The following is a 27,111-nucleotide window of genomic DNA, read 5'->3' on the forward strand; positions in this document are numbered from 1 at the left end:
TAGTACTGTAATAGCGTTGTTTTTAGCATCATTCATGAAGCATCATAATCTTCTATTCCTTTAGTTGTAAATTGCTTTGTAACGTTTTTAATAGCTGATTTCGTTAATTTAAATATTATTGCATTTATTTCTTTATTTATTTCTTCAACTTTATTTTCAGGTTTAACTTTGATTCTAACTTCCAATTTATTGTATAAATTTTTCAATGAGTTGACTTTTTGATTGACTTTATTCTTAATTGTATCAGGTACGTATGACACAATCCAATCTGCAATAGAACTAAATTTACTTTTTTTAGTTGATTTTTTTTTTGCTGTCAATTTATTCACTGTATTTTTAATTGTATTAGGCACAAATGACATAAGCCAATTTTTAGATGTATTCACTGTATTTTTAATTGTATCAGACACATACGACATAACCCAACCTGTTGTAGATTGTGATGGTCTTTGTTCAATCGATGTGTTACAAACTGATGTAGATTGCGTTTGGGTGCGCTCAACAGGTGTGTGCGATAACTCTGTAATGAAATCACTTAATCGCATATTATAATAATATTTAATTCCTCGCTCTTTAGCAATTTGTTTAATTTTGTTACCATTTTATTTTCCATTTTTATATATGTAAGATTTTTTTTATAGAAAAAATTTTCAAAATATATTTTTTTGTCAATATTTCATATGAAACTTTACATATGAAATTTATATGCATCCCCATCCTCGTATTCTACAATAATAAGTAATATTTCGATATTTTTCAATCTCCTGATCTTTTGTAATTGTCAATGTTCTATATATAAAAGGTGCAGGGGTTAAAATTCCTGAAGATGTTATATCTGAAATAGGTTCATCTAGTAGATACTCCGTATCCATGCGAAGTATATTTTCCATTTTTTATATGACAAGATTTTATTTTTTTAATTCTTCAGAATTTAATATTTCAGAATTTAACTTTTCTGAATTTAATTTTTTAGAATTTAATATTTCAATCTCAAACCATAATCAATCTTCCCATTACGCAATTCAAGATATCTATATTCATGCCCAGTAGCATTATATAAGGATTTATATACTGTTTCTTCTCCTGTTTCTATGTTTGTTAATTTAATAGTGACTGGTTTATTCTTAATTGTTCTTAATCTTTCATATTTTGGATCTATTTCTTTTTTCTCTTCTTTTACTGGATGTATTCTAGGTCTTCCAACTTGTCTTTTCTCATTTACTTCTTTTACTAGATGTATTCTAGGTCTTCCAACTGGTCTTTTCTCATCAGTTGCTTCTGTTGCTTTTGACATGATTGATTCGTTATTTATCAACCCATTATCTACAGCAATCATTCACCATGTGACATTTTTTAGATGTTTGCAAAATATTATTTTCTTTTTACAACTTTTGCAAGTTTTCTCTTGTGTAAGACATTTTTATTATATAAAGAAAAAAATTTAATTAATTTTCAAAAAAAATTTAATTTACAAAAATTTAATAAAAAATATTCATTTTATTTCCGTCTGATTGAAATTCTATCATTCTATCAGATATTACAACAGCATATGCCATAGTACCTGCTGGAACAGCTGTATTAAATGTTGCTTTAATTTTTACATCTGTTGTTGTTGATTTTAATCTTTCTGATTGATTGCTAATATTAAAAGCAAAGAGTGGGTATAAATCTTTATAGTCAGAAAGATTTATATTGCTTTGTGTTATCAATTCATTCATTCCATAAAATTTTTCAATAAACACAGCTGCATCTCTATAAACTCTTGAAATTTGCTGATTTGGGAATGACAAATTATAATCAACAGCAGGATATCTTTCTTGATTAAGCATAATGTACATATTTTTCAAGTCGTTATGATCAAATATTGAAGCATTTGCATTTTGGTCTAGCCTTTTATTTGTTTGAAATCCAACAATAATGTGTCTTGGGTTATCAGGAGATAACTTTAGGCTCAATCTCCAAGAAAATGAAGTATCTTCTGGAACAGATATACTATCACACTGACGCTGACAAAAACTTACTGGAAGTGTCACTTTTGATTTGATTTGCTTGTAAAGTTTAAACCTTTCTTCATCTGATGGTAACACATGTGGCATAAACAATGATATTTTATTAAGATTAACTTTTACTGCAGCTACACTAGCAAGCTTAAAAATTGCGTCATCATCACTTTGTCTTACAAGATTTATTGTATGTTTAAGCCCATAAATAACTTTGTAGTAATCATAACAGAATCCAAAAATGTGTCTTAAAGGTACGCAAAATGAAAATGTTTCTTTTTTAGTTGGCTTCTGAATTATGTATACTTGCCTTAATGCAAATCCGGAGTTATCAGCAAGTACTGCTGTTGTTGAACTATCTTTATACCACAATTGGTTTAATCCTTGCGCTAATTGAAAGTTGTTTGGGTATTTAAGCATTCCTAACATTGTAGTTGCTTGACCTGGATTAAAAATAGTTTCTATATTTTGGTTTGATAATTTGTATGATATTTCACTGAATAAATGCATAATACCATTATTTGTAAGCGCCACTGCATCTGCATTAGCATAAGCTGTTCCATCAGCCTTAACAGTTTGTCCTTCAAATGAGAGAAAACCCTCAGATGGGAGTGTGAACAAAAATTGTTGCTCAATGTTGATTGTTATTTGTCCAGCATTTAGATTTGTACCATTATTTGGTTCATATTCATGGAATTCAAATCTTTCAATTCCATTATCTACAATTGGCATTTCTGTAAAATTTAATACTTCGGAAGTTGTCATTTTATTTTTTTATATACAATATAAAAAATTTTTTTTTGATTGACAATTCTTAAAAACTATATAAAAAATTTAGCAAGTCTACGCGTAAATGTAGCTATGCGTAGCTCATTGATTTAATAAATTAAATCTATGCAAGTCGAAGGCCGCGTCCTTTTTTAACTAGATCTTCTGTTTTTATAGCATTTTCATTTGATACTTTTTTTAATGATCTTATTGCAGACCCCATCAATATTTTATTTATATTTGCTGTTACCTCATCTGCATTATTTTTTAGATTTTTAGATCCAGATTTCATTAGATCATTAGATGCAGCCAAGGTTGAAATAATTTCATAAATTTTTTTATTAACAACAGGTTGTGAAACTATTTTTGAAGATCTTTTATTAATTATTTGTTTTCCGTTTTTAACTGCAGCATTTCTAGCAGCTTCTATCACTGATATTGATAGTTCATTTCCTGCTGATTTAGCAGCAGTTATTGCAGTTTTTCCTAAATCAGTAGCAGCCATCTTCTTCAACATAGTCGATGATACCCTTGCTACATTTGACGCTTTTATTCATTTAAATGAAACTCTTATACTTTCGAATATACCACTTCCTCCAATAGCATGTTTCTTTATATATCTCTTATTATGAACAATTAGCATTTTTATGTACTTTATATTTTTTTTTATATACACTGATATATGATAAATTATTTTGTATTAATTTATACTGTGAACTATCTATTATACCTTGTCGTAATAATTCATCACAAATTGCAACAGCTTCATTTTTTACCCCAGTGTTACCTGCTTTCCATGCAGCTATACACAAATCAAGCTTTTCAATTAATGCATTAGGGTCGCTAGGAAGAATTACAGTTTGTATTTTTGTCCCTACTCCTGTTCCTTTTGATTTACGCTTCTTATTTATATCTCTCCTAATGGGGGCTATTATTACTCTGTATTTTCTACTACAAGACGACTTTGGTTTGTATGGGATTGCATCAGAAGGAATTGCATCAGTCTGTATTAATATATTTTGATATTTTTTAAGGTCTTCTTCACTTTATATTCCCTTATTAGGATTAAGCTTTACTATCAACTCCCAAAGACCAGGAGTACCATAATATGTTTCAACATCATAGTTATATTATTATCATTAATATGTATTGGTCTTTTTCTAATACAAAATATATCATCTTTAGAATGTATTCCAAATGTAGTATCTGTAGATTTTTTACTATTAGCATACATTCTTAGATAATCTTTTGCAATTTTTCCTAGCCTCATACCTTTATTTTCTTCATGATAAGGCAATAGTTCTTTAGAATCAGTTATCATTATCTCTCTATTTGCTTCAAGATAAGAATTTGAAAAAGTGAGTGCAAATTTTTCAGATTGATCTTGCAATTTAGATATGTTTTCTTTTATTCCATCTTGACTATAAATTAATGGCTTGTACAATTTTTCTAAGTCTGACTGTAAATTAGTTTCACCCATCTTTTCAGATAAATTATTCTGCTTTATTCTTTTTTTAATATCTAAGAATTCTTTGATAGTTTTGTCTCTTTTTTCAGGATCTTCAATTTTTAGAAATGACATTTTGCTTTTTTATAAATAAAGATAAAAAAACACAACATAAAACGTTTTACGTTTTATGTTTTGACGTTTATATTTTCATTAAATCTGTTTTTGAGTATATTAATTGCCTCATCCCTTCCTTGTTTAATTAGTGATTCTTTAGTTTGTTCATTAATTAATTCTTTTGAATCTGTTCAAATTTGCTCAAGTATAGCTTTAAATTTTTCAAGTTCACTAAGTATTAGTTTAAATTCATTGTCATCTATACTTCCATCTACTAAAGCTTTAGAAATATAGTCACTTATTGTGTTTAGTTTTGAATCAGCTATTACTCTAATCTTTTCATGCTTTTCTGCTTTTAAATTTAATTTTTTATTAACTTGCCCTCCTATTAATGATAAAACACCTGCTCCTAATGCAGCACCTTCATATGCAATAGCTACTGGTGCTGCAATTATTGTTGCTAAAAATCCAATTCCAATAGTTCTAAGTATCATAGTGCTTGCTAGTAATGAATTATCAATTGCTGAAATTATTTTTACAGCTCTATGATACTTTTTACTTAACATATTTTTCTTTTCTCATTCACTCTCTTTTTCTTTTTGAATCTTACTAATTGTGTTTAAGCAATATATATGTGCACTAATAATCTTATTTTCTTCATCAGGTGCAATTGGAAGGTTTGGATATATTTTATTGAAAGTTTTATTATCAGTTGCACTCTTTGCATTTGGTATATCTGAATAAATATTATTACACAGCTTTTTGCAATTAAACTCCATTTTAATAAGTAAAAATAATTTTTTTTAAAAATACTTTTTTTTTAAATATTTTCAATCTCTTTTTTTAATCAATAGATCAGAATCATAATTATTTACAAAATTTACTACAATATCATCAACAGACTCTGATATTACAGAGTTTTGTAAACTTAACATTTTTAATTTAAGTTCTTCTTTTAATGAAACTAACGCAACCCCTTCATTAACTACTGCACCAAACTTTTAAAGAATATATTGATGTGATAGATATTTTATTGTAATGTCGTGTTGTTCAAATATTTCATATTTATTATCATTTATTAATACTGAAGGGTGCTCCAAATCCTTGTGTATTTTAGAATAAAGAAGCATTTTTAGAGGTTTATCTGGTATATATTTGTTTATAAATTTGTGTACTGGCGGATTATTTCTTGGCATTTCTTTTTATATGCAATATAAAAAAAATTTCGAGAAATCATAGAAGTATATTCAAAAATGGAATATTAGCAAATGGTGAATTCGGTCCTAATAATAAATCTTCACCTGATGATGTATGTCTATTTCCACTACGTATGTAATAATCATCACCTACAGAACTTTCTTTACTCCATGGTCTCAAATATAAACCTTTTCCTGCAGCAGTCATTTTAACTGTTATTCCATTATTTTTCCTGTACACAATACCCCTTCTAGCAATTTTATCAACCATAGCTGATCCAGCTGCTGAACTTACACCTGTTAATCAGCCTGTTGCAAGTGCTGGGGCAACGCTTGATAATAGAAATCTTCCAGCTGTACCAAGGAAAGGTAATAGTGCACCAATAAATCCTCCCTCTATTTGAGAATTGTGAGCTAGTAGTGCTTTACTTAGAGTAATTATTAGGCCTTTACCTTTTTCATATGCTCTTTTAATTCTATTCAATTGATAATCTGTTACAGCTAATACATGCTCACCATTAAGATCTGAATGTGATAACTTAATACTAGCTCCATAACCATTTTCAATTGCTTTTTTAAGTTTTTCTATTTTTCCTCGCGAAACATTTATTTTAATATTTTTATATTTACTCATTTTTGTATATAATATAAAAGAATTTTTAAAAAAACTACAAAAACTTATATTACTTCTTTTATATGAAATGTGATAGTTACTTCTTCTCCTCGTAAATTCAAAAGATTTCCATTTTGATCAAGCAATTTATTTTCCATTCTTGATATTTTTTTAGTATTACTGGTAAGTAAATTAAGTTATACTGCTTTTGAGCAGTTTTATAACCAGGACTTACAGTTGGAAAAAATGAATATATAACGTTATCAGTTCTTCCATCTACATACGATGATCCTATTATATCACTTGTTACTCGTATACTTTTAACATTTAATATGTTTACTATATTAGTTGGTATATTGAAGCCTGCTGAATATATTCCACTGTCAAAACCAAAAACAATTGAATTTGAAGTTGTAAAATCAACTTTATAACCAGCTGCAATAGTTACAACTAATCTTAATGTATTATTATTTTCTCCAATTGTAATATTTGCAACTCCTGAACTTTCATCACCGTTTCCTATCATAATCGATTGGATATATTTATTTATATCACCAATTTCATAACATCCATCTGGAATGTTTATATCCTTCCAAGTTGATCCATTATTTGCGCTATATCTAAAATTGTTGTTTGAAGAATTAATATTTGGAAAACTGTAATATGTCTCTAAACTAACTAGAGCCGTTTCATATTCTCTGTCTTCTTTAAGTGTAATGATAGGGTTATAATTAGTTCTTAATATAATGCTATTTCCGCTCACTGATAAACATGTCATTTTTTGTTTTTTATATATACAAGATTTTTAAAATTCACCAGTTGGTATATAAAAACAATTTAATCCACTTCTATATTTTTCATAATCTTTTTTAGAAGATAGATCTATAATAACAAATCCATGAGGCTCTGACCAAGCTTTCTTACAAAAATTTTTAAACTCATCTTTTGTCATATCAATTGAAACATGATCATTATAAATGTGATTTAAACTCTTTGAATCTTATGGAAATAAGCAAATAAAATTTGTATTTTCTCGTATATTTGCCTAGGTAACATAAAATAATTTTGTGCAAGATAGAAACAATCTACATTACTATGTATTCCTCTTATATAATATTTTTCACACTTATTTTGCTTTATTAATTGTAAATCATCAAATATCATCAAATTAATCTTATGAATATCAAGATCTTGAGGATCTGGTACATCTTCTGCTGTTTCAAAAAACTTGCACTCCATATCTGTTTTCTCATTTAAATTTTTTGAAATGTCTTTAATTATGAGCTCAGGGTTTGCATTTAACTTTTTTATTTTGTCTTGTAGTTTAAATAGTTCAAGAATAATTTCTTTTGATAATTTTTTTTCAAAAGATTGTTTTAATATTTTGTATTTTGGTTGAAAAAGAGATTTTCCAAAAACTTGTAAATTATTATAGTCCAACCAACAAGGTCTCAAAAGTAAATTCAATAATAAAGTAGTTTTTCCACAACCTGACTTTCCGACAATAATGCCTCTTATACTCTTAGGAAACAACTTATTATTATTTTTCTTATTGTTATTCGCATTCCATGACAAATCTATAATATCCATTTTTATATATTTAAGATTTTTATTTTTTATATATATAAATTATATAATATATATGTATAAATTAACTGACGATAATCATGAAGAATTGCAAGGCACTTTTTATGAACATGAAATGCAAAAAACTGATCCAAACATATTTAGGACAGAAAAAGTTATTCGTAAACTCAAAAACAAATCATTAGTAAAGTGGTATGGGTATCCTGATTCGTTCAACTCGTGGGTTGATAATAAAAAATTGATAAGTTTAAAAAATTCTTCGAATTTACATGGATCCGAAAAATCTAAAAGTTGATTTAAAATTACAAAAAATAGCTCAGAGTTTGTAAGAGAGTTTGTAACCATAATATATTAATATATTAATATATTAATATATTATTTTGGCTCATAATATATGGTTAAGATTATAGTTAAGGTTATAGTTAATATTATATTTAATATTATAGTTAATATTATAGTTAAGATTATAGTTAAGATTATAGTTAAGATTATAGTTAAGATTATAGTTAAGATTATAGCTAAGATTATAGTTAAGATTATAGTTAAGATTATAGCTAAGATTATAGTTAAGATTATAGTTAAGATTATAGCTAAGATTATAGTTAAGATTATAGTTAAGATTATAGTTATAATAGCTTAAGAAATTATGGTTAGTATAATGATTGAAAAAAAATGTGCTGGAAAATGTGCTGGAACGCCCTTTTTATACTACTAACATCAACATCGACATCAATGTTTTGTATGACCACCTTTAGTTGCGATGACTGCTGCAACTCTCCTTGGCATGCTCTCTATCAAATTTAAGTACTGTTTTTGAATGTTTTCGTTATGGTCCCATACTTCAATTAATCTTTCAATTATTTTTGTTTATTGGTTACCAAAATTTTTGACATTTCCCGCTTTAAAAGTTCTCATAAATTTTCGATTGGATTTAGGTCTGATGAACTTCCTGGCCAGGGTAAAACAGTAATTTTTTTGTTGTCTAAATACTTAGATACGCTTATTGCTTTATGGCATGGAGCCGAATTATGTTGGAAAGTAAATTTTCCATCTTGAAACCACTCCTTCGCCTGAGGTATGAGGCGTTCCTCGAGAACTTTAATGAACTGATCCTGGCGCATCGTTTTTTGTACAATATACAGCCTTCCTGTTCCCTGGCCACTTATAACAGACCATACCATTATTTTGAGTGGGTGATTTACTATTTGCACCAAACAGTCCTTATTAAACTTCTTGTCTTCTCTTCTTCTCACAAAATTGGTTTTATCCATTATGATTTCTATTGTGGATTCGTCTGAAAAGCAAACCTTAAAAGTCAAAGTTATAAAAATTAAAAAACACCATTTTTTTAATAAGTAGCCAAAATATGTAAAAGAATTCAGTTTATAAGAATAATTTTTTTCAAATATATCTTTTTCCAATCATCAACAGTTAAGTGTAAATGAGTTTTTGCCCATTGTAGGCGCTTTTCTTTCATAGCTTCAGTGAGCTTGGGTCTAATTGCAGGTCTACAAGCTTTGAAGCCCTGTTCTGCCAATCTTCTGCAAAGATTCCCCAAAGAAATTGAAATTTCTTGTTCATTAAAGATTTCTTTAATTTCTTTTTTTTTGATTTATATCAATATATCAATATTTCCTATTTTCCACCACAATATCTCATAATTTTCTCTTTCATTCGTGGGGTTGTCACTCGATGTCTGCCACAGTTTTTCCTCTTTTCTGACAATAATGGTTCACTTTTCCCCATTTTTTCTTAATTCTATGGACTGTTGCCCAAGAAATCTTTACATTCTTTGCTATTTATCTATTGGAGCTATTTCCAGCCAATATAAGACCCTGAATCAGTCCAATTAGAGATGGTGAAATATCATTTTGTTTTCCCATTGCTTTAAAGATAACAAAAAAAGAAGGTTAGGTTATGTTGAAAAATAAAATAGAGACAAAAAAATATTATACTTTTGTAACGTTTAAATAGAAGAAGCACTTAATTTTGTTCAGAAAAAAAAATAAATTTTCAGTGAATAATATGAAAATAAAAGTAATTTGTTCTTGGACTAAATATTGCTGTCAAAAATCCACGTGTATTCAAAAAACTACCGTTAATAATAATAATAACTCAAATGCTACTAACTTCATTACAATGCAATAAAATGTGTTGCTATTATGATAAAATAATGCCGAGATGTAGCGTTATGCATATTTGTGACATTTACTAATTGAAATCAAATAACTACAAACAATTTGGTATTTCAAATACGTATTTTATGAAGAATTTAGGGCGGCTCTAATTTTTTGAGCCACCACTGTATATATATATATACATATATATATATACATATATATATATATATATATATATATATATATTATATATTTATATATATATATATATATATATATATATATATATTTATATTATATATATATATATATATATATATATATATATATATATATATATATATATATATATATATATATATATATATATATATATATGTATATATATATATAAATGTGTCTATATATATATATTTTTTTTTATGATGTGAGGATATATATATATATATATATATATATATATATATATATATATATATATATACATATATATATATATATATATATATATATATATATATATCCTCACATCAGAAAAAAAAAGTCTCTTTCAACAGCATTTAAGTGACTTTAACAATTAAGCTACGTTTAAATGTAGTCCAAAAGTTAAAGCAATTAAAACAGAGCAGAATTACATTAAGTTTTACCGACTTTTAAGAAACCGTACCATTAGCTACTAGAATGTTTTTTATTTAAAAGTGTTTAAGCGTGAGCGGAGTGTTGCTACATCGACTATCTTATAGCCTGTTGCAACAAGGAAGTGCTGCTACACCAACAATCTTTTAGCCTGCTGCTACATTGACTAAGAGTTTGATTCGGGCAAGCAAACTACCTTTAAAAAAAAAACTTTATTTAACTTTGTTTATCTTTTTTTGGTCGGCTTTAATGGCGTTATCTTTAAAAGTACAGTTTGTGGAAGAATTTTTTAACTACCATGCAAGAGATTACATATATATATATATATATATATATATATATATATATATATATATATATATATATATATATATATATATATATATATATATGTATATACTATTATCTTTACCTCTGGCTATATTTAATATCAAAGTACGCGGATTATAATGACGTTTTCAGAATAAGCTCGTTTTTTAAGTTTGTATAACTGGTTCCCAAGTTATGGCAATTTATGTTGGTCTCAATAACGCTTTTTTTGCGTCAAAATAAGTTGAGTTTTCCTTAAGTTTTTAAGGCACCAAATTTTATAATAAATTTATTTTTCAAATATCATCAATGAGGAAAAGTTTCATTGAAGCTCTTATGCTAAATTATTTTTATTGTTTTTTTTTTTAATAAAAAATCAGAGCATTTAGTTCTAAAAATTATTATTAATAATAGGGGCCTCTAGGTAAGGATCCCACTGTTCGTTTTCCCCACTTGAGGCAATTGGATTAAAAAGCTTTGAAATTAAAAGCTTTGTTAAACCGTAAGAAATAACTTTAGATAAAGAAAAAGAGATTTTTCAAACTGTCAGAGTGAACAAATTCATTTTAACTTATAAATATCAAGAAAATACGTAAAAATCTTTGGGCTTATTTTCCCCATTCAAGGCAGTTAGGCCAAGAACAATCAAAGCTCTGTAAAAACAATAAATGTTAATTTTAAATAAAAAAGAGCTCATTCAAACTGTTAGAATAAACAAATTCATTTATATATTATTAATATTAGGTAAATATGTAAAAATACACAGGGCTCGTTTTCCCATTAAGGGATAAATTAAGCTAAGAGTACAAAAACCTCTGCTAAAAACGTAAAAATTAACTTAAGTTAAAGAAAAAGAGCTTTTTTAAACAGTCAGAGTAAACAAATTCATTTACATTTACAAATATCAAGAAAATATGTCATATGATATATGAGCTTTTTTATATTGTAAGAGTAAACGAATTCAAATGTATTTATAAAAATCCAAATTTTCCGGAAAGAAATATCTTTGTAAGCCATAGAAATGCAAAGCCTCGCTTTGTCTAACCACTGTCTGAAACACTACATTTACTTTCTTCTGGGGCATTTTCAAATTAAAAACTGAAGAGAGACTTAGTAATTTTTCATTTCAATATGAAATGTGGTGAAGAAGAGTTACCCATAGCATTGACACAAGCTATTACTAGGATTGTTTCCCGGTTACCTGATTGACAGCATTGTAGATACTTAACTCTTTTTTTAGCAACTATTTTTCCAGGACGATAATCAAACTGCATCCCAGTCTCATCCATATTCCAAATGTTTTGCGGTTTCTGAAGTAGGTTGTTTATCGTTAACATATTTTTAAGAATGGAAAAATATTTCGACTCTTTACAAATATTCATACACTGATGTCTCATAGCTGCTGTATCTTCTGGTTGACGTCAAGTTAAATCTTTGTGCCTTTTGCAGATTTCATGCCACCATTTTTCTGTAGGAGATCCATTCTTGAAAGCTTTTTATGTTTTAAAACAAAATTTTTAGCATATTTTAGAAATTGCAATCAACCAAATCCGATTCCTAAAGCTGCATGATTATATGCAAAATCAATTAATTTCTTTGTTTCTTCTTTAACTAAATTAATTGGATGTCCAGGTTTGGCTCCCATTTCTGTTACACCAGAAAGTCAAACTTGTAACGAATATCTTAGAATGTCAAAAACTTTACATGCAGCTTGCTGCAAAACTCCATTTTTAACGGCATTAATTGCTGATATCATTAATTCATCATTCCATAAACGGTATTTTTTGCGTTTGCTTCTGTTTTTCAATTTTTGTTGAGTTTTTAATTTCTTTCTTTTATTTATTTTTTTCATTCAAAAGTGAAGTGCAAAATACACCATAAAAACTTAATTATAAAATGGTTATGACTGTCTAAAAATAAATGTCTATGTTTCTTTAATTATATCATATATATGTATCAAGTAATTTAAGTCGGTCATTTTCTTTTTCTCTATGTATACATATATATATATATATATATATATATATGTATATATATATATATATATATATATATATATATATATATATATATATATATATATATATATATATATATATATATATATATATATATATATATATATATATTGTTGTTTTGATTATGTAATAATAATCAATTTTTTCGATTTGAGAATGATCAATATAAAGTAAAATAATCACAAAATAGATCAATAAATAAATAAAAAAGTAAGATGAAAAAAAACAACTTTTTTACGGTACTTAAAGTTTCATGCCATTTGCGGCACTCATCAGCCATATATTTAAATCAAGAAAAAACCGTTCAAAATTACAATTTTAATTGGTTTTTTAAAACCGTTACAAAATTAAAAAAAACAATGGAATGAGTTCTGACGTCAAATAATAATAATAGTAATAATAATGACAATAATAATAAAAAAAATAATAACATGGAAAAACATCTTTTTAAATCGCCAGTGTCATATTGGGAAAGAAGGAATCTGTTTCTATGTCTACACTTAGAAACAATCTCACTCCCTTTATTCAATAAATTAGTATTTTTATAATATAGAATTTCGTATTTTTCGGTGAGACATAATATGCAAGATTTTGATGTTGGATTATATGCTTTACATCGCCTGAGAATTTTCCACTTAACTATAGGGACTAATTTATCTGCTTTTAACTTCCATACATGTTTTGAGAGTTCAGTATCATTTTTGTATTTAGAGATGTTAAATGATTTAACGTGATTAGCGTATCTTAACTTAAAAGGAGTCTCACTTATCCCAATGTAGGATTTTTCATTAGAAGATGAATCAAGATTATCAGTTGTAACAGTTGCTTGATATACAATGTTGCTTGTTAAACATTAATTAAACAACGGACAGAGATTTTTATTATAGCAGTTACAGTCCTGTTGATTAAGGTTTGTATTGTTGCATAAAATGTATTTGTTGTGCGAATTTATAATAGATTTTTCACTTGGCATACAACTGTAGCTAACTTTGACTGTGTTCCTGTTAAAGATTTTATGTAGTTTATTATTATTAGGAAATTGTTTGTCAATAAGTTTCAAAAGCTTTTGACAAACATTTTTTTTCCCACGTTGGTGCTAACGTTTTTACTAAATGGAGGGTTAAACCAAATGATGTTGCGGACTCTGTTCCGTTTTGGAGTTGATATTGTTATAGGATTATATGTTAGACTACATTTATAACCAGACTTTAATAAAGCTTCATTATATAGAGGAATAGTATTTTGAAATTACATCCATGCTGATTTGAATCAGCATGGATGTAATTTAATGTATTATCAGGTTTGAAACAAGGTTTAAAAGTGCAGTCACTAAGATTTAGAGTCACGTCAAGGTAGTTAACAATTTTCATGTTGCATTGTATAGAAATCCGTAAGCCATTGCATTTAAATACTTCGACAATACGCTTTTTTATTTTTTCCATTTGAGGGCCGCTTTTATTACCAAAAACTGCCAAGCCATCGTCACGGTATAAACCAACCTCAAGCTTATTATAAAATTTTGAAATTTGAAAAAGAAGAAATATTCCTACCAGCTCACAAACTACAATGAAAAAAAACAACTTTTTTACGGTACTTAAAAGTTGTTTTTTTTCATCTTACTTTTTTATTTATTTATTGATCTATTTTGTGACTATTTCACTTTATATTGATCCCTCTCAAATCAAAAAAATTGATTATTATTACATAATCAAAACAACAATACTTTTGCTCCATACGTTGAGCACTCTAATCAAGTCGCATATGTGATGGAAAAAAAAAAAAAAAAAAAAAAAAAATATATATATATATATACATATATATATATATATATATATATATATATATATGTATATATATATATATATATATATATATATATATATATATATATATATATATATATATATATATATATGTATATATATATATATATACAGCCGCCGAGAGAAATTTCAGGCTCTGGGGAAGTTTTCTTAACGGGCCCTAAATATGGTCAATCATATACCCAGGACCAGAAAGCGTGCTCTGGTCATTGAAAATTATAAATGAAATTAATTAAATCTTTTAAAAGTCAAAACTATTTAAATCTTTTAAAAGTTAAAGTTAGGAAAAAGTTGTATAAAAAACAATGTTAAACACTGTTTCATAAAAGAGCTTTGCGAGCCTTTCGACTCGCAAACAAATTAATAACTTCTTCAAAATTAATATTCATAGCCATTTCGGCTTCAATAGATAAAAGTCCTTAGTCATTTAAACGATTTTGTGTCATTTTTGATCTTAATACGTTTTTTATTCTTTTCAACATGCTAAAAGATCTTTCTGCTTGGGCAACTGTCACTGGAATTGTGCAAAATAGCCTTATTGTAATTATAATGTTTGGAAACAGCACATCAAGTTTGTTTTTTTTAATTTCATTTAACAATTCAACGGGCTGAAGAGAAATATTTTGTATATTGGCATTATAATTGACTTTAAATGTAGTATTTCATCTCTAAGATGATCATCAATATCATTTTCATACATTTTTTGCAACTTTTCACACTTACTTTGTATTTCTTGATCATTTAAGTCAGGGAACAACCATAATACATTGAATAAAGAATCTATTTCTTTTGCTGCATTAAATCTTTTTGTCATATTATCAATAATGCTATCCATGAAAACATTGAAAACGTTAATTCTAAATTCTTCTAACGGTGTCCTTATTAACTCGTGTGTTGTTGTTTTTTTTTAGTATATTTTTTCCCCAAAAAATGTTTATCTGTAAAGATGTGCCCAACAATCTACACAATCTATATTCATTTAGAATAGTATCCCAACTATCTCTTATCGTATTTAGTTCAAAAAGAAGACTCGACAAATTAGTTATTTCTACATCAATTGTTGGATTGCGAGCTTGTAAAACAGTACTTCTGTAGTTTATAGCTGCAAGAACTTTGTGCCATATTTTTTCCAATACTAAGCATTCAAAAGATTCCATAAATTTTTTATTCTAATAAGATCTGATTGAGTTTCTAACGTTAAGTTTAATTCCGAAACAGCGTTTAGTGCTGTTTTAATTTCATTAATTTTTTCAGTAAATGGCTTAGCACTTTCAATTCTTGCAGACCACCGTGTATTTGACATAGTGTGCAAAGAACATCCAGTATTATTTTTTAATATTTCCCATCTTTGTGGCTACTACTAAATATATCGTATAATTTTTGTATTGTGCCGAAAAATCTTGCAACATAAATACAAGATTCTGCTGCATGAACACCACCTAAATTTAAACTATGATATGCACAAGGAGAAAAAATTGCTAATGGATTAATTTGAAAAATGCGAGCTTGTGCACCTTTATATGATCCACTCATGTTAGATCCGTTATCATATCCTTGTGCGCAACAGTCACTTATAGGAACATTTTATCTTTGTAGCGTTTCAAGAATTAGATTAGCAATATCTTCTCCAGTCTTCTTATTGCAGTCAACAAATGCAAGAAATCTTTCCATAATTTCGAATTTGTTGGACTTAATAATAACGTACCGTAAAATGAATGTAGTTTGTTCTATATGCGCAGAATCGGGTGTTGCGTCTACAATAAGGGAATAATACTTCATAATATCTCTTTCCTTTAAAAAACAAGTTCTCATGTAATCTGCACAGGATGATATGAATTCATTTTGAATGTCTGGCGATTAGTAATGTACTTGCAATCTCTGCTTTTCGATTTGTGTCTGCTTTACGTTTTTAAAATATTCTTCTAAAACCGAGTCGTAATAACTTAAAAGTTCTAATCATCCTAGAAAATTTCCATTGTTCGAATCGCCAATCAAATGAGTAACACCTCTAAAGGCCAATCCACGCTCAGCTAGAAACAAAATTATATCAAATAATCGTTTTAATAAATCTTTCCATTTCTGTGTCTCATTTTGTATTTGTTTTACTATATAGCAATCAATTGTGGTATGTTTATTAATATTATTTTCTAAATTTCGCCACTGGATATAACAAGATTTATGATTACTAGATTTTTCATGGTCACGTATTCTGTCATATAATTTTTTGTACCCTCTATTAACCTGCTAACCATTTTCTGTAACAAAAATTGATCTTTGCTCATGAAATTTATAAAATAAACGACAAGGAAAACAAAACAAAGCATTTTTAGATTTGCTCCAAACTAACCAATCACGAGGAATTATTTCTTTATTTTTTAAACAAAAGTTTAATAAATAGGTAGGGAATTGGCAACCGTGTTTATCTACAGGAAATGTTGTTGGGTGTGGTTCTGCACCTCTTAAAATGGCATCTTCTACCTCTTTTGGTGTTACATTTACTTTTACCACTCCAATATCGATATTGGCACAGTCGGTATTCAAAGAAAGTGTTGAAATATCAGATTGCGCGGAAATGCCAACAAATTCTGTTTCATTCCTGGCGCTTAATGGGTCCAAATCAATATCTCCATTATTGCAATAGTCGTCGTTCAGTGCTTTTGAAGAAATTTAAGCCCCAAATTTTCTAGTGTTCTCATACCTCTAGAACTTTCTTAATTTTTTTTTGTCGCTTTTTTCGTTTTTCGTATTTAGATTTATGGCGAGAAATCATATTCTGTGTTTCATAAATTAAAATGTAGCTCTTTATACAGAATTTATAAATAAATAATGTGAATTAAAGTTTACAAACAATAACATTTTTTTAATTGTAATATTTATCATTTAATTTTTAATTGTAATATTTATCAAAAGTTTTAATTTAACACGTATATGTTATTCACATTATGTAAGCTAAAATTAAAAATACACGCTTACAAAAAACATCAGTAGTGTCTAAAACAAAAATTTTAGAATGCAGCATTAATGAGAGATCAAATCATGCAATCTTTACAACTGTTAACGTTTTAAAAGAAAATTAACAAATGAAAAGTTAACAACGTCGATTAAAAAAATTCGAATTTTAATTTTGATTGAAATTCGATGGAAAAAAATTCGATTGAAAAAATTCGAATTTTAATATTACAAAAGAAAAATAGCAAGAATAAAAAGAAGCATATTTGTTAAAAATATTTTTTGTCTTTAAGAATTAAAGACAAAAAATATAGTAAAAAACACTTATCTAACTTTTTCTTCAACTGTAAGTTTCACCATTGCTGGATCATCAGGAAGAGTTTCTAAATCTCAAAAAAAATTCAATTTATAGAAAAAAATATTTTACAGGAAGTTATAAATTATTATAACTAAATATAAAAATAAAAAAAATTTTTAATTACTATATTTTTTTGGTTAACGGGAAGTTACAGAAAGTAATTATTAAATAAATTACTATGGAACGGGGATAATTTAATTTGGTCATTTGTTTTTATAATTTTTTAAGAGGTATTTATTTTCGTGACTACATATAAAAATTAATTCAGATTTTTTATTTAATAAATTTTCTTGATTAAAATGAGCAATTATTTCAAATTTTTCTTGCAAACATAGCATACATTTTTTGGAAATGTTATTATAGGCAGGGGCAGATTTTAGAATAGACTATTGTAAATTAAAATTTTTAACTTTTTTATTTTAAATCCCAAATTTATTTTGACAGCAAAGCCTCTTTTGAATATTTTGTGTGTGTGTATATATATATACGCTAATATTCATTAGCGTATTAATATATATATATATATATATATATATATATATATATATATATATATATATATATATATATATATATATATATATATAAATATATATATATATATATATATATATATATATATATATATATATATATATATATATATATATATATATATATATATATATATATATATATATTATTACGCTAATGAATATTAGTACGCATAGTTACGCCTAATGTTCGTATTAATTATTACGGTTCTGTGTTCTGTAAAATACACTATTTCTTAGTCTTTAAGTAGTTTCTAGACTTTTTTATGCCCGGTTATATTTTCCATGCGGTCTTTCGAGTAAGGTCGGCAAACAAATTAGAGCTGATATACTTTTATTTTCAAGAAGAATTAATATTGTTCATTGTTAAAAATAAAAATGTAGATAATCGTTTGTTTGTTGTTGGTTGTTTTTATTTTTCTAATTTTTATAACCTGTTTTCATTTTTTAGAAAAAGTTAGAACTAAAATGACTAGTAAAATAGTTTTTTTAGTTTAATGTTTCTTTTTTTGTAAACTGTTTCAGTTTTGTCGTTAGTCTTTTTAGAACATTTTAAGCAAGTATTGTTTTTTTTTTTCTAGAGCAGTTAAGAGGAGCTGATGGCTTTTTAAGCAAGTTCAATTCATTTTCTTATTTATAGATTAACATTTTTTTTTGTAGAAAGAATAATGAGAATAAAGTTTTATTTATGTATTTAATACGAAAAGTTAAATAAAATAAGACTGTTGTTTGTGGTCATGTAAGTTTATAAACATAAGTTTGCGTTTATTTCATTCTATTTTATATTTATCTATATCTATATGTATATTTATATTCTTAAGAAAAATAATAAGGAATAGAAAAATTTAAAAAAATTCTTCCGGAATTTGTCAAAAGAATGTTGTCTTATGCTTCATTTTAAGGTATCTGAATATGTATTTATTAGAAATTTTTAATTTTGTTCTTAAATGGTTTCATTTTTTTCATTACAATGTTGTGAATTGTAGTTTGCATTCTTTGTTACATTAAAAATAAATGATGCTAATAAAGGTTGTTTTATAGTTGTTAAAGGTTTGCAGATATGTTTATATTATGCTCAAAGTTAAAAAGTTTTCGAGAAACATGTGTATGTGGTGATATATGTTACATAGTTGTTTTATAAATGTGTTTATATAAATGTGTTTTTATAATAGTATGAAATGTATTTTATCTAATGTGCACATGATTGTTAAATGATGTGTTTTTTTATGTTATATATTTTCTCTTGAATGAATAAATTGTGGTTTAGGAAATAATTGTGTTATTATATGTTTGTTTTTCTATATTTAATATAGCATTAATTATTTTCATAAATTTTTAATTAAGTTTAATTGTTTATAATTTATTAAGATTTAGATTATTAGAAAATTCATGTTTACGGAGTTGTTATTAGTCATAATCGAGTTGTTGTACCAAGTAAAATGTTGAGGTTTATTTATAAAATATGCTATATATATATATATTATAAAGAAAATTTTGGTTTTCATATGTTTTCACTAATAAATAGTTCAATATATATATATATATATATATATATATATATATATATATATATATATATATATATATATATATATATATATATATATATATATATATATATATATATTATATGTATATGTATGTATATATATATATATATATATATATATATATATATATATATATATATATATATATATATATATATATATATATATATATATATATATATATAATTATATACAATGAAAAATATGTCAAAAAAAATCTCAACTTCAAAAAAAATTTTTTTATATAATTCTTTAAAGGTTTGTAAGAAATTAGTACAAAATATATATTTAACACTAGAGGTCTTTCAATGTTTCATCAGTAGTGTTAGTTTAAGTGCTCTAATGTACAAATTTATTTATTTTTTGTTACAAAAGTATTTTTTTCATCAATTAATGTATTGTTGCTATTAGTTACCATTGTCTAATATTTTTTAAAACAGAAAGTGTTAGTTAAAAGTATCATGCTTTTGTTTATGCAAATGACTTTCATAAGATAATAAATTTTTATCACTTTTTAAAGAATATTAGACAATGGTAACTAATAGCAACAATACATTAGTTGATTAAAAAATACTTTTGTAACAAAAAATAAATAAGTTTGTACATAACAGCACTTAAACTAACACTACTGATGAAACATTGAAAGGCCTCTAGTGTTAAATATATATTTTGTACTAATTTCTTACAAACCTTTAAGGAAATATACAAAAAAAGTTTTTTTGAAGTTGAGATTTTGTTTGATATAAATTTTTCATTGTATTGGTTAAAATTATATTAATAGTTATATATATATATATATATATATATATATATATATATATATATATATATATATATATATATATATATATATATATATATATACACTACCGTGCAAAAGTCTCCGCTCATTTTTAATATTTCGATAAAGTAACAAAAGTTTGCAAGAAAATTGCGTTTATTTTTAATTGTTTATTAAACAATGAATTAGACAGTAAATACAATACATTTTAGGATGATTTTAAATATATAAAATCAATAAAATGTTAATATACAAAGTTGTAAATGTTAAATTTTATTTTCATCAATATGAGACCCCTTGGAGCGTATAACAGCAGCACATAATCTTGGCATTCGGGCTAATAATTTATTCATGGTTTCCGCTGTTATCTCATTCCAAGCTTTTTGCAAACGTTCCCATAGCGTTTGCTGATTAATAAAAGATGTTTCACCTGCTTCTCTGATCTTCCGATCCAGTTCATCCCACAACTTTTCGATGGGTGATAGATCTGGTGATTGAGGAGGCCAAGTCATAATTTTGCAAACTTTTCCCCTTTCTTTTAGTTTCAAATAATTTTTGCATAATCCAGATGCATGTTTTGGATCGTTGTCCTGCTGCATGATGAATCCTTTCCCAATTATACGAATACCAGATGGAATCGCGTGCTTAACCAAAATATAACGGTACATGTGTTTATCCATGGTAGATGTGATTTTAACTAAATCTCCAGTTAACCCATTGCCAAAACATCCCCAAAGCATAATATTACCACCTCCATGTTTTACAGTACTTTGTATACATTGAGGAAGCACTCTTTCATTAGGTAAACGCCTAACATGCACGCGACGTCGGGTACCAAAAAGTTCGAACCTACTCTCGTCTGTCCATAGAACTTTCTTCCAATCTTCTAATCCCCAATTTTTATGCATTTTTGCCCATTCCAATCTTTTCTTCTTATTTACTGCCCTCAACAAAGGTTTACGTGCAGCAACGCGTCCAATTAAGTTGACTGATCTTAGTCTTCTTTTTACAGTATCAGTTGATACTGGCTTTACCCTTGTTTTGTTGAGTTCTGCTGTTAAAATTGTGGCTGGAATTTTTCTATTTCTTTTGCTGGACACAACAATAAACGTATCTTCTTGCCGTGATGTAACTCTTGGTCTTCCAGAACGTGATCTGTCACTGTTGGAACCAATATCATGTAATCGTTGTAGAGCATATCTCACACCTGATTCGGATATTTTTAACCTGGAAGCAATTTTTCTATATGAATAACCTTCTTCACGTAAAATACATATTTTGCCACGAAGTTCTTCACAATATTCTTTCTTTACTTTCACCATTTCTCAAATTCTTTATTAAATTCAAGACATTAAATGCGCACACTAATGCCATTTTCAAGTATAAATATAAACATAAGTCTATTAAAAGCAACCAATTAAAATGACTGAAAACATCCTTACCATGCCGGAAAGTATCATGCTACTGTCAAACCTAAGCTTACAAAAAATATTTTGGTTAAAACTTTTGTGCAGTTTTAAATTTAATAAAGAATACTGAAGAACTTTATATGTATTTTACGTGAAAAAGGTTATTCATATAGAAAAATTTCTGCCATGTTTTTAGCAGCAGAACTCAACAAAACAAAGGTAAACAAAATTATTTGAAACAAAAAGAAAAGGAAAAAGTATGCAAAATTATGATTTGGCCTCATCAACTTTTTATATTAACATTTTATTCTTTTTATATATTTAAAATCATCCTAAAATGTATTGCATTTACTGTTCCTTGCAAATATTACACATAAGAGGAGACTTTTGCACGGTAGTGTATATATATATATATATATATATATATATATATATATATATATATATATATATATATATATATATATATATATATATATATATATATATATATATATATATATATATATACACACATTATTAGAAACACTTTACTATTTCTAATAAAAAAGGATATTTGTTTGTTACTAAATTCTTTTTATTAGAAACAAAATAAATTTTAACTTTTTTTCTATCCTAATATGATTCCAGGCTTTTTTCAACTTTAATTTAATAAACTGAAGAAAAAGTAGTACAGGTGTATTACTTTTGATAATGGCAAACTAATTTTATTTTGCATTTATTTGGTTTCTTTTTTTTATAATTTTTTGAGTAAGATTTTTTTAGTTATTTATTAAGTTTTTTTATTTTATTGTTAACGTTAGAGTAGTAAAAAAAAGAAATGACTAGTGTTGCTTTGATAAATATGTTTAATGAAAATGATGACATTGAAATGGATGATAGATGAAGTTATGTATTTACAAGATGATGTAAGTGCTATAAGGCGTGACGTGAAATAATCGTAAACGAAATGAAAGAAATAGACTTAGACAAGATGAAATTAATCATTTACAAAATGAAAGAAATAGGCTTAATCAAAATGAATTTAATCGTTGCCAAAATGAAAGAAATAGGCTAAATCGTGGCGAAGTTAATTGTCGCCAAAATGTAAGAAGATCTGTTGTACAAGGACGAATGTATTCTATAGCAAGAAGTAATGCTATTCCAGATTATAATTATTTAGCAGAAATGAATTAAATTTGTCAGCACTGTGGTGCTAAGAAATTTCCAGATGAAACACATTTTCTATGTTGCCATAATGGTAAGGTAGGTTTGCATCCACTTTCACCATTTACACAAGTTTTACAGGATTCATTTACAGGTAGTTATGTAGATCGTAATACTAATGATTATTTTTTTAAACATATTCAAAATTATAATGTCTGTCTTTCTTTCGCTTCTTTTAAAGCAACTGTAGTTCAACCAAAAAATTATGAGACTCCATGTTTTAAAATATGTGGCCGAATTTATCATCGTGTAGGTAATCTTAGGCCAGATCAAGATGTTCCACCAATATATTCTCAACTATATATATATGATCCACTTGCAGCAATAAATGATAGAATGCAACAACGTGGTAATGATCTTTGTTTACGTGATTTAATATTTCAATTGCAAACTATAATTACTAAAAAAAGTCCATTTGCTCTTGCATTTTAAAACATGGCTGAAGTAGAAGATGAAGAAATTCGTCAGGCGGCTATAGAAGGTCGCCAAGCTTCTGTTGTAAAATTGTCTTTACTTGAAGGGGGTCATGACGTCGGCATGATCTACCTTCACACGATGAAGTTGCAGTTGTATTTGTTGGCAAAGATGGTGCTCCCCCAACTTCCAGGGAAGTTGTTATTTACCCAAGAGGTCATTCTTTAAAAATTGTTTCAAGAATGTCAGCCAACTTAGATCCTATGATTTATCCTCTCTTTTTCCCAAGAGGTGATGCTGGTTGGCATAATCAGTTAGTGCATAACCCTGAGCGTACCACACTGGTTAGAAATCATGTTACATTATCTCAGTTCTACAATTATAGACTTTCTGTTCGACAATTTTTCTGTTTATTATTTTATAGCAAGAAACTGTTTCAGCAATATGCTGTAGATGCATATGTAAAAATTGAAGGCCAGCGTTTTGCTTTTATCAGAAATAATCAAAATAAATTGAGAAGCGAGCAGTATGATGCCTTACATGAACAAGTTAACAACATTGCAAACGAACGTAATGTTAGACCAGGGCGAGTAGTTGTTTTGCCATCATCTTATGTTGGAAGTCCTAGAGCTTTAAAAGAAAGCTTTGAAGATGCTATGGCAATTATTAAAAAGTATGGTAAACCAGATCTTTTTATTACTTTTACTTGCAACCCAAAATGGTGTGAAATAACAGAAAATTTGTAGCCGGGTCAGACTGCGAATGACAGACCTGATTTGGTCTCTCGAGTATTTAAACTCAAGTTAAATACTCGAGACCTCCTCAATGATACTCGACCTCCTCAATGATATATTCGAACATGGTGTATTAGGCAAAGTTTTAACGCATGTTCAGGTTATTGAGTTTCAAAAGCGTGGTTTGCCGCATGCCCATATTTTACTTCATTTAGCCAATGATTATAAACTTGAAACAGCACAGGATATCAATAATTTAATATGTGCAGAAATTCCAGATCCAATTGTTAATCGTGAACTTTATAATGATATTAAAATTTGCATGATATACTGCCCATGTGGAATACTGAATCCTAGTTCTCCCCGCATAAAAGTTGGAGTGTGCAGCAAAAGTTATCCAAAAGAATTTAATGCCAACACAGTAGCCGTTCGCAATGGTTATCCACAATATAGACGTCGTGATGATGGGTTGGTTATCAATATTAAAGGCAACAATGTAGATAACCGTTGGGTGGTACCTTACAATCCTTGGTTATCTAAGAAATATCAAGCCCGAATTAATGTTGAAGCTTGCATGTCTGTGACAGCTGTTAAATATTTGTACAAATGCATATACAAAGGGCATGATTGTGCAAATGTTTTAATAAATGAACAGGTTAATCACAATGAAGTAAACGCTTTTTTAGATTGTCGTTATGTTATTGCACCTGAAGCACTGTGGCGAATATTTAAGTATCTCATGAGTCATATGTCACACACTATTATCCGTCTAAAGGTTCATCTTCCTGAGAGTCAGATTGTGTATTTTAGAGAAGGAGAAGAACAAGTGGCTTTAAATTGTGCTGCTCAACGCGATACACACCTTACGGCATGGTTTAAAATAAGTTCTGAAAATGAAGGAGCGCATCGCTATTTATATGAAGGCATTCCATATCACTTTGTATTTGATGAAAAAGATTGTAAATGGAAGGTTAGACAAAGAGGTGGAAATAAGGTGATAATAAGAATGTATGTAGTTAGTCCAACAGGACAATTATTTTTTGCAAGATGACACTGAATGGCAGAATACTCTTTCTGAGGCAGTTTTAACGCGAATGCCTAAGCAAATTAGGCAGCTGTTTTTAATTATTTTAAACTTTTGTGAACCTTACGACCCTTTGCATTTTTGGAATACATACAAAGCTTTTATGATAGAGGATTTCATTCATCGCTAAGATCCATTTATATTAGCTGAACAAGTTACCGGGTGAGGTCAAAATTTATTTAAGTGCTGATCAAATTGAGACTAATGACTTTAATGAAAGAAATAATTTTCCTGTTGAGTTTTTGAACAGCTTAACTCCTTCAAGTATGCCTCCTTATTGTTTAAAATTGAAAATTTGTTTTGTAATTATACTACTTAGAAATTTATATCTCAACGCTGGGTTATGCAATGGCACTTGAATGAAAGTTTGTGCTCTTCATAATAATTATAATGATGCAGAGGTTTTGACAGGTGTTTCTGGTGGTAAATGGGTTTTTGTTCCTCGAATTTAGTTGGCTCCATCAGATTCTAATTTACCTTTTGTTCTGAAACGTCGTCAGTTTCCTGTCAGATTGGCATATTTAATGACAATTAATAAAAGTCAAGGTCAAACATTTGACAGAATTGGTGTATATCTAAAAAAAAACGTATTTTTCTCATGGCCAAATACACGTTGTCTGTGGAAGAATGCTCTAGCATTTAATAGTTTGTTTTTCAAAATTGATAAACATACCATTCAAGGTATGGTCGGTGAAAAATGTTACACAAATGATGTTATATTTTCTATTGTTCTTAATTTATAGTCTAGGTTTTTCACATTTCCAAATGTCCATATACTGAAAGCACAAGCTGTATGATGTATGTTATGACTTTTAGTTATTAATTATACCTTAAATTATCAATTTTACTTTTTATTTATCATTTGTACTTTTTTTAGTTTAAACATTTGTTCCAAAGTTCCATATAAAATTCCAAACGTTGCATTAACAAAATAGCATAAATTTTGAATTATGTAATAAATGGTTTTTAAAGATGTTTAATTTACAAATATACTTAAATTATAAATGATTATTGTTTTAATGTTAAACATTTAATTTTTTTTATAAAAAAATATAGAAAATGCAAACAGTTTTTTGTTATTTTGCCTACTGTTATAACTGCTTTTAAATAGTTATTAGTGTTGTAATTCATAGCCAAAGGCGTAGAGTTAGGCCGTTAAACTAGCCTAGCAAGTGTTGTGTCTTGCAGTGTATATAGAGCTAGTTCTGTAAACTAAACAAGCAAGTGTCGTGACTTGCAGTGTGTGTAGAGCTAGACTGTTATGCTAGCCGGCTGTTCTTTATAACTAAAAATCTATTTAAAAAATAAAAAAAAGTAAAGTAGCGATCAGCAAGATTGCAAACTTTGCCAGCCAAGAGCTTCAGTTAGCAGAGCTGTGAGACAGCATTTAGTGCCAAAAGGTGTTTGGATCGTCCTTAAGTTACGTAACGCAAACTTATACAATAAAGCGAAAAAGTTC

The 27,111-nt window shown here is 27.3% G+C and overlaps 2 protein-coding genes across 2 annotated transcripts; one reads left to right on the forward strand and one right to left on the reverse strand.

Annotated features, from left to right (window-relative positions):
* Nucleotides 1-1,478: 1,478 nt before the first annotated feature.
* LOC136089595 (uncharacterized) lies at nt 1,479-2,765 on the reverse strand. The gene has a single exon (XM_065815647.1). The coding sequence runs from the start codon at nt 2,763-2,765 to the stop codon at nt 1,479-1,481; it is 1,287 nt and encodes a 428-aa protein (XP_065671719.1).
* A 21,894-nt stretch (nt 2,766-24,659) lies between these two features.
* LOC136089596 (uncharacterized) lies at nt 24,660-25,619 on the forward strand. The gene has a single exon (XM_065815648.1). The coding sequence runs from the start codon at nt 24,660-24,662 to the stop codon at nt 25,617-25,619; it is 960 nt and encodes a 319-aa protein (XP_065671720.1).
* The last annotated feature ends 1,492 nt before the right edge of the window (nt 25,620-27,111 follow it).

This window comes from Hydra vulgaris, chromosome 13 (assembly GCF_038396675.1).
Source record: "Hydra vulgaris chromosome 13, alternate assembly HydraT2T_AEP".
NCBI lineage: Eukaryota > Metazoa > Cnidaria > Hydrozoa > Anthoathecata > Hydridae > Hydra > Hydra vulgaris.

What these genes read in the sequence shown, in the direction of transcription:
- LOC136089595 (XM_065815647.1), bottom strand. Translation starts at nt 2,765, where the DNA reads ATGACAACTTCCGAAGTATTAAATTTTACAGAAATGCCAATTGTAGAT.
- LOC136089596 (XM_065815648.1), top strand. Translation starts at nt 24,660, where the DNA reads ATGATACTCGACCTCCTCAATGATATATTCGAACATGGTGTATTAGGC.